The sequence below is a fragment of the Strongylocentrotus purpuratus genome, unplaced genomic scaffold, assembly GCF_000002235.5.
Source record: "Strongylocentrotus purpuratus isolate Spur 01 unplaced genomic scaffold, Spur_5.0 spur5_scaffold_17, whole genome shotgun sequence".
Lineage (NCBI taxonomy): Eukaryota > Metazoa > Echinodermata > Echinoidea > Camarodonta > Strongylocentrotidae > Strongylocentrotus > Strongylocentrotus purpuratus.
In genome coordinates, this window is record NW_022145602.1 from 4,805,431 (window position 1) to 4,815,238 (window position 9,808).

General features: G+C 35.5%; 1 protein-coding gene across 1 annotated transcript; it reads left to right on the forward strand.

The window, feature by feature from the left end:
- Positions 1 to 99: 99 nt before the first annotated feature.
- Positions 100 to 9,104, forward strand: LOC591072 (28S ribosomal protein S35, mitochondrial). The gene is made up of 9 exons (XM_011672267.2): positions 100 to 283; positions 1,385 to 1,455; positions 3,559 to 3,726; positions 4,610 to 4,670; positions 5,330 to 5,469; positions 6,304 to 6,413; positions 6,871 to 6,940; positions 7,926 to 8,039; positions 8,596 to 9,104. The coding sequence occupies exons 1-9, from the start codon at positions 109 to 111 to the stop codon at positions 8,779 to 8,781; spliced, it is 1,095 nt and encodes a 364-aa protein (XP_011670569.2). The 5' UTR covers positions 100 to 108; the 3' UTR covers positions 8,782 to 9,104.
- The last annotated feature ends 704 nt before the right edge of the window (positions 9,105 to 9,808 follow it).

A 9,808-nucleotide genomic window follows, 5' to 3' on the forward strand; every position in this document is an offset into this window, starting at 1 on the left:
ATGTGTACAATGCGATCCTTACACTTATCAAATTGGCAATTTTTACACATTGGATGGGCTACCTTCATCTCCGATTAGGTGTGTGAAGAAAAGCTTCACCCAAAAAACATGGCGGCCGTTATGTCTGCAACTTTTCGTCCTCTAATATTGAGTTGTACCTGTAAAATTCCTGCTCGAGCTGAGCTTGGTGTGGTGTCCAGATATACTACGGCGAAAAAGAATAAAGAATTCTACGGATCGTTGGTATCAACAAGTTTACCAGATGTAGATTCAGAAATTGAAAGTGAGTTAAATATATGAATGATCCATTGTAGTCCCACCTGTGTATTATTGTGTGAGTTTGTCATGCTGGTAGGCTGTGTAGTGCATAGATCTAGTAGTGTGGACTTCATAATAGGTCTAATCTCTGTTAGTTTTAATTTTAGGAAATGAAAATTATACAAATAACAAGAATATGAGAAGAATGGGGGAAATAGATGAAGAAATATGGTAAATCTATGGCATAGGTCTATTCTACTATGGCAAGATCAGGAAGAGATTGAGAAATGATCGATAGGGAGTTAGCCTACTCAGTTAGAACTTAGACGTAGACTAGATCTAGACTAATCTAGATCTAGTCTAGAGTAGACTCTAGAATAATTTTTAAAGATTACAATTTTAAAGACAAGTGAAATAGTTCGACCCGAGTTATGTTCAACTAGAGACTAGACTGATAGGCCTTGAAAATGGAGAGTCAGAGAGAGAGAGGGGGGGGGGGGGGGGGGGGGAGAGGGTCAGAGGGATGGTAGGAGAACAAAAATTGAGCAAGACGAAGCAAGGCCAAGGGAAATCTGGAGAGAGAGAGAGAGAGAGAGAGAGAAAAGGCAGGAAAGAGAAAGAGGAAGCTAGAGAGAGAGAGAGAGAGCCTCACTAAGTAAAGTTTTAGATTTGTCTAAGCCTTCACAAGTTTCCAAGGTGAATGACCATTTCCTTGCTTTTTAAGACGAAAAAAGAGGAGCAAAAATGAAACTCTTTCTGAGAGAAGCCAGAAAAGGACAAAAGAAGATAAGACTGAAAATACCTACCGGTAAATCAGCTGATCAGTAGGCCTAGAAGATAGATTTTCACAGTAATGTTTACAAGCAAGAACTTTGCAATACATGTGTATCACCAGAAAGATGCAGGATAAAATCTTTGTCCTGAAAATCTAGTACATTAGCTTAATGACAAAACTATTATAGATTAATCTTGTACTGGAAACACTTGATAATATTGAGAAAGCTTGAAGTATTTATATTTCATGACAAATACAATGTAGCACATGGATACTATTTGTGTGGCATATATGATATAAAGAGTTACATATGATTGAAAACATTATTTTCTATCCTTATTTCTTTTTCAGAGGTATCTCCACACTCCATGCGAGGGAAGGCGATGAGAGCCATGGAGATGAGATTAAAGAGATTCACACCAGTAAGTAGTAATATAATGGCAGTGGCTCTTAGAGCCAAGCACCCTCAGATGTTCATAATATTATACAGTCAAACCTGTCTACAGCGAACGCCCAGGGAAACGCAAAAAAAGGGGTCTTTGTAGACAGGTTCCTTTAGTACATGTTTCAACGTAAAACCATTTTCAAGGGAAACAAATAATATGTTTGTTTTAGACAGGTGGTCACTAAAGCAGGTTTGACTGTATATACAATGAGATATAACTACTCTACAGAAAGCAAGTTAAAAGGAACTTTTCCTACGATTTCTGCAAAGAAAATATTATTTTCACCCAAATTATTTCTCATTTACTTGATTAAATCAGGATAAGTTGCATCTTTACATATCAGAAGCAAACAAAAATCCAAATTATATCATTTATTTATTTTACTATTAAAAGTAATGCCCTATTATTTTGGTTGAACTTTTTTTTTTTTTTCTCTTTGCCTCTTAGAGGTGTTTATTCAATATTCAAACAATAACATAATTTTGCTTACAATTCAGCAAATCAATGGAACATCAATAATACACAAGTTATTTATTCAAATATAACTAAGCAAATTCGCAGGAAATTTCATATTTTGTACTTTCAAATGTTCGTTTATTTCTATTCTGTTAGTCATTTCTCTCTTAAATAAGTAAATCAAACTCAAATCTCTATTATCATACCCATACTTATTACGAAAAATAATCATTTTATAAATCGACCAAAAAGCAATAGTCATTATCAAATCGATTTCGGTTTGCGAATTCATTTTGAGTAATAAAACAATATCTATCTCTATTCTAAGATTGAAAGCACGTGAAAATAAGTCCTTTAAATAGGCAAAGAAGGTTTCATTTGCCTTACATGAACGCATGAAGCACATCTTCAGTCTTTTTGCATTTTAAACAAAGGTCATCGTATGAGAGACCCCACTTGAACAGATTGTTACGAACTGGTTACATATTATATAAAAGCTTGAAATTAAATTCACGTAGACGAAAATCTTTTATCCCAATCAAATTCCTATTAAAAACAGAGGACCATTTAACGTCCTTCTGCAAGACATCTTCCCAATACAAACAACATTTATTTATTTTAATTTGTTCAAAAACTAATCATATTATACCACTGTTTACTACTCAAAAGACTAACAGGCTTAACTGATTTTCCAAATACAAAATGGGGGATAGAGAAATTATGGTCTTTGAAAACCAAAGGTACCCTATGCTTATCATTTATCCAAATTTTTGGAATTGATTTTTGTAACTTTGTATAGTCAAAAATCAAAAATTGTTTACTTCTCCTAGTTTTAAGGCGGATAAATAATTCATTTACTGAAACAAAAGTACCATTTTTAAAGATATCATTTAAGTATATAATACCACTTTTATACCAGTCTTCATAAAATAACATTTTCTTTTCAAAAACAATATCTTGATTATACCATAAAATATTTTCGTCGACATGTTTCTGTGTCTGACATTCAGCTGATGTGTATTTGTTTATGAGGTACCATGCATGTAATATTTCTATGTAAAAATATGGGACATTTCTAAGTTTTAAGAGATTTAAAGTATAATCAGTATAATTGCAATTGAGCAGTAGATGCAGCCCTCCCAAACAGTCAAACCAATGTTTACACATGTCTTTCCAATTTCCTGTTGTATTATCTAAAAGCATCCCAAGTTACCCAAATTATTTCTCATTTACTTGATTAAATCAGGATGAGTTGCATCTTTACATATCAGAAGCAAACAAAAATCCAAATTATATCATTTATTTATTTTACTATTAAAAGTAATGCCCTATTATTTTGGTTGAACTTAATATGCCTTGTATTCACATTTTCTTACCACAATACAAATAATAATCATTGATAAAAGGCGAATGAACCATAACATTAGGAAATAGCATGGCAAGTACATACATACTACAATATTTATTTTACTGACAGAATATTGTTGCAGACAGTATAAACAAAACTAGTAAATGGTTATCTGTATTTCATTTCTTCAACATTGTTCAGAATGTTTAAAGTCATGAATCATTCTATATTCCTCTTTCTTTCCTATATTTTCTTTTATATTTGTTCTTTTGTAGCTTCCAGCTCCAAGGGAATCCAAAATGGTGGACGACCAGGAATGGGCGGGGGTGTACCCCACTGCAGCCAGCTTCAAGTGGTCTGCTGTACCCCTCCCACTCCGGATGGGATACCCTGTCAGGAGGGGAATTCCCCCTCATAAGTTTGGAAATCTAGAACTTATCAAGGTTGGTTTTAGTCTAATTATGGAGTTTTTACATGTACAGTCAACCTACTAAGGTGACCACCAGTACAGACAGACCACCTGTCTACAAAGACCACATTTTGTGTTACCCTTGAAAGTGGTTTCAGATTGAAACATGTACTACAAGAACCTGTACATGAAAATCACCTGCCTATAAGGACCACTTTTCTTGTCTCCCTTGGGTGGTCTTAACAGACAGGTTTCACTGTACATGTAGGTAAAATAATATACATTCAGAGCATTGATTACCATAGGTTGTTGGAAATAATTCCAACATATTATGTAGAAATTTCCTTTTAAAAATAATATTATCTGAAGTCATTACTTTTCAATTCTAAGGAAGATTGATAACCATTATGACAGGAACAAGGCAGTGCCCTTGATGTAAAGGATTATTGAGCTGAATTGAATTGATGATAGTTGGATTTAATTTCCTACTACTTGTACTTTGAAATTATTTTGTCCTCCTAGCATCACTGCAGGCCCTGACCCCCCCCCCCCCCCCACCTCCATTCACTGCACTGCTCGCCCTTTGGGATAGTGTGAAAGTGGTAATTAAAAAAAATAAAAATAGTTGTATTCCATTTATGCTCTTGTTCATGGCAGGCGGGGGGGGGGGGGGGGGGGGGGGATGATGCAATAGAAAAAGACAATAGTATTAATACTTATAGTATTTATTTATTGCCATGAACTACATAACTTGTGCTCATTAGTATCTGAATACATTATCCAGTACATGTAGATTTGTTCATTCACACACAATGCATATGTGATGTAATATTTTATTGATTTTCAAATTTTCAAACCTGTGTACTACATGATATGTATGTTATCTGTGATATTTTTCCACATCTTTTTATGAACAGATTCCCAATTTCCTTCATCTGACTCCACCGGCCATCAAGAAACATTGCGCAGCTCTGAAAGGTGAGCATTCACAAACTCAGGGATCCCTTTGTTGTGAAAATAAAAGTTGTATTTCTTAATTCCTTGAAAAGGTTCTTTGCCTAGTGTCCAAGATGCAATTTTTGAATCTTAAATGAAACATGTCAAAATTAATTAAACTACCCTGGTTCAAACCAAGCCTCTCCTCTTACAGTGCAGTAAACTATAAGCCGGGAAATATTTATTTTCGTCTAGTGCTAAGATTGCTAGTAGTGTGAATTATTGGTAGTTCCAGGATTCACTGATAGGGGGTGCATAAGAAAAAGAGAAAGAGAGAAAAATGTCAAAATTAATTAAACTACCCTGGTTCAAACCAAGCCTCTCCTCTTACAGTGCAGTAAACTATAAGCCGGGAAATATTTATTTTCGTCTAGTGCTAAGATTGCTAGTAGTGTGAATTATTGGTAGTTCCAGGATTCACTGATAGGGGGTGCATAAGAAAAAGAGAAAGAGAGAAAAATGTAGAGAGAGACAGACAGACAGAGACAGACAGAGAGAGAAGAGGGGGGGGGGGGGGGGTTTAAGTAAGAATGATGTCGGGTCACCAATAATATTTATTCATTATATGAGACAGCTAACCCATTAGGCCAGTATGCTATTCCTATCACTGCTATTTTTCTACCTATTCTGTTTATTTACAGAGCTGTGCTCAGACTGGCCAGAAGGTCTAGAGACAGACGCTGACTGTGAAAGACACTTTCCTCTAGAGACAGTGGAATCTGATTACACCTTCGTTGGGTCGTCTCTCAGACATCCACAGTCAAGGGAGGTCACTGTAAAGGTCAGTGTTAGGTCATCTGTATTAAGTCCTTCGGATAGGGTGTTTAAGGTCAAGTCTGATTCAGAAATGGATCATAAGGTTCAAATAATATGTTTCTGCTTAATTGTTGAGTGTGAATACATATACTTAATATGACTTTGCATACAGTTTTAGAAACTCAGAGAACCAATCGCGACTAGCACTTGTGCTACCTTTTAGGTTTTTAAGTTAAAGTTGCAAGTTGAATAGAATAAAACAAGAAAAAAATTAAATTAATAAAACATTGAAAGTTTCATCAGAATCAGATGAAAAATAAGAAAGTTTGGAATTTTAAAGTTTCATATAATTTCATGAAACAGTGAATGTATCACATAGGCTGTATACAAATTAGTGAGTTGATAATACATCCCCTTCACTTTCCCTATGTATTTTGTCTATGAAATTACACAGTTATCCTTTTCTTGGACACCCTGTATAAAAGTGTTCCTTTATAAGTTTCAGTAATGGTGACTTTGCACAGTATTCCATGAGGATTCAAGCCATCTTCTACACTTCCAGAGCAGAAAAGTCATATTTTAGTTTAATTTATGCAAAAAAAAGATAAATAAATGTGAGAGGATGACATCATCAACTCCCTAATTTGCATACAGCCCATGTGATGTATATCACTATTTCATGAAATTATGTGAAACTATAAAATTCCATAATTTATCTTATTTTTCATCCAATATCCAGTACATATCTAATATATAACACTGTACATAAAAAGGAACACACTTTAGTCTACCTCTACCATTTGTTTAACTGATTTCCCAGGTAATAATCTTAATTAATTATCTTAATTATTAATTTCAGGTAAAATTAAGTGAGTTATCCCTGGACAAGCACGCACGATGGAAGTACATTCAACTGGTCGGAGATAGATACGACAAGGAGACAGATATAATCACTATCTCAGCAGACAGGTTAGTCAATGTAGATCATGAAATGAAAAGTTTAGAGGAAACTAGGCATTTAAATAATCCATGTGGTAATGGATTTTGATCTTTATTCATTATTTTTTCAAACCCCTTCTGCAATTGTCTTGGAAAATATGTTGGCATGGTGGGTGAATGAAAAGTGTTAATAATTCCTTTTGAGATTAAGAAATTATCCCTTCGATAATGAGACCTATTGTTATATATTAATAAACGTATAGTTTTGTCTGCAGGGATTACTTTTTAAAGGCATCCACTCAAGTTCTCTCTTTGCCTTCATCTTATCTTTGAAATTTTGATTTTGTCTATTTTGAATCTCTTAAAAATGCATCAATTTGACTTCTCGCGTTGTCTATATATCTTATCTATTAAATGCAATTTTGTTTACATAATCTTGAAAAGGCATCCACTTTATTGTCCCTTTATCCTTTTTCTTTACATGTAGGTGCCCCCTGAAGAAACAGAATTATGATTACTGCATGTATATCATGAGTGTGCTCTATCATGAAGCATGGGTAAGAGTTCATTCAAAATATTCTGTTCTAAAATTTGTTCTGTATTAGTGATGTTGTAAATCAATTAAAAGCATCGTTTAACAATGTTAAATCTGAGATGCATGGCCCTACATGTTATCAGTGTCTGTGATATGGTGTAATATAGAAGCCCTAAAAAATTTGCACTTCAAAATGATCAGGAAGTGCCTCAAAAAGTAAAAATCTTTGAGTGACCGGTTTTCCCATACTCTTTTCCCCTAATAGACTGTAGTGTTATGACAACCGTTAGGAAGACGGGTTTTTGAAATCTCGATTTCCAATCATTAATATCTTGATAATCGGACAGGCGATCAGCTTCTTAAAGTGATGGGGTTCCTAACTGACCGAAAGATTTATAATTATCATAACAGCATGAGCTAAATCCAGGATTTTGTTTCAGAATCTGAGACAAAGATTCCCAATCCCTTTAATAATAATATTGTATGTTTTATAGCACACATATCCACCTCTCAAGGTGCTCCGCCGGCTCTGCTAGGCTACCATTTTTGGTGCTCACCGCATTCAAGGAGTTAATTCCTACCAGTACCCATTTAACTCATGGGTGGAGAGTGGCAAATGTAGACTGATGTCTTGCCAAAGGATAGTAGTGCAGCAGTGGGATTCAAATTGTGAACCATATAAGGAGAAAAACAAGAAGAAAAACAAGGAGAAAAACAAGAATATATACCGATTTTTATTGTACTAATTTGTGAAAATATACAGAATCTGTAGGTGCATGAAATTTTACAGTGGTTGAATATATTCATGATAATTATTTTTGCTCACTATTAAAGTTTGAAAGAGAATGAAGTTTAGCTACCTGTGTGAAACTCAATATTTCATGGCATGATAATTTAATTGTTTTTGAAATGGAAAAATAATGAAATTATGTATTTTCTAAAATAGGAGAGTAGAAATAATGATTAAAGATCATATTTAAATGTTCTTTTGAATGATTCATTCTTAGATCTGTGAGCCCTGGGAATCAGAGATCACTGATGATGACATGGAAGAGTATGTGTGGGACATCAGTCCTTCAAAGACCTCCATCATCAGTACAATAGCCAGGATAAGGAATAAGGTATGTCTTCTCCACTTTTAACAATTGAGGCTCTAGCTGACATGCAGTAGCCTTTAATCGTAAAAGCCTGGTGATACATCTTCTGTTTAAAGAGCCAGCCTTATGAGGTTTTTCAGGGAATTACGGAGAAAGGTGAAGAAATTTAGGTGATATGTTAAATGTGGTCCTAGGACACGTACCCCCTGGACAACCACCCTCTAGGACAACTACCCCTCAGACAACTATCCTAGTGGGCAGTTGTCTGGGGGGTAGTTGTCCAGGGGGTAGTTGACCAACGGGGTAATTGTCTGGGGGGTAGTTGTCCTAGGGGGTAGTCCTAGAGGGTGCTTGCCCCATGGGGTAGTTGTCCTAGAGGTTGCTTATCCTCGAGGTGGTTATCCAGGAATGGATGTCCAAGGGGTAGGTGTCCGGATACGGTTAAATGTAACTAAAATCAATTGTAATGATTCCAACAGTTATTTGCTCATTTCCCTGATTTCCCTTCAAAGAAAAGAATTGCGCAATATCAACTACCAGTCAGTATATTTCAATTTGTTTCTCCCTTTCTTTCTTTCAGACGATGGGCAACGGCGAAGTAGACCCACAGCTGGAGGAGGAGATCTTGGAGAGCAAAGAAGTTCAGGAGCTCAGAGATTCCGTCTTAGACATAAGAAACGCAGGAGAGTCCTTAGACAATCTGGAGAGATACAAAGAAGCAGTGCTGGGGATCGTTCGTAGTAAAGCTACACTAGCAAGCAGTTGATAACCCTTCCTTTATCGATGGACTTTATGAATTTGTGAACCGTGTATGGAGATTCTCGCCCTCTGATTGGTCAACAGTGCAGGCATGAAATTCGCTACTGACCGTTGCCTGCTGGTCATTATGGCAAAATACATTGACCAGGCTTAGTTCTACTTGAGTGTACCATGTGAGGATACAATGGTTGAGTTGGGAGTTAAAGGTAAAGACCAGTATTGGAAACGCCCCAATTTCAAGAAATGAAATGGAAGCTCTCATTACCAATCATGTGAAAGAATATGTTTTGACCAATACATGATGATAACAAATTTACCAGGAAACCGCCTACTAATTCATATATTTGGTAAATTTGTTTCTCTCATGGTCTGTGAGAGATATAGGGTAGTCCCTTATACATCTTTCTGTGTATAGTGCTTGTAACTTTACGAAGAATGGGCCAAATTTCTTATCATTTTGATGATTCCAGAACCTTGCAGATGCTAGATGCTAGATGATCAACCTTTTCTGATCAATTCCACAACGTTTCTTTCACAATGCAATCACATGACCTTAACTGGTCTTTACCTTTAACTATGAATATGCGTAGTGAGACATGCACAATACTCTTAGATGAGTAAATGTCCCTACAAATAAATACATTCTGACATGCATAATTTGTTAAAAATCTCTTTTTGAGAATCGATGCAGGGAGTGCTCTACATAAAACAATTATTCACCCTTTATTTTGGGGGTCATGGATAAAACTATAGCTCCTCTGTGATCTTGAGACTATACTTTACCCCCTCGACTTAAAAGTAAAGACCCATTTTGGAATCGCCCCCCCCCCCCTCTTAAAACATTTAACGGAAGCTCTTCTTACCAATCAGGTGAAAGAATATGTTTTGACTAATACATGATGATACAAATTACTAATTGATATATTTGGTAAATTATCATTATCTATCAGGCCTGGATAGATATCGCATAGTCCCATATACATCTTTCTGTGTACAGTACTTGTAACTTTCCCAAGACTGGGCCAAATTTTTTA

What these genes read in the sequence shown, in the direction of transcription:
- LOC591072 (XM_011672267.2), top strand. Translation starts at nt 109, where the DNA reads ATGGCGGCCGTTATGTCTGCAACTTTTCGTCCTCTAATATTGAGTTGT. An exon ending in TGTAGATTCAGAAATTGAAA is followed by an intron (nt 284 to 1,384) that starts GTGAGTTAAATA and finishes TTTCTTTTTCAG; the next exon opens with AGGTATCTCCACACTCCATG. An exon ending in GATTAAAGAGATTCACACCA is followed by an intron (nt 1,456 to 3,558) that starts GTAAGTAGTAAT and finishes GTTCTTTTGTAG; the next exon opens with CTTCCAGCTCCAAGGGAATC.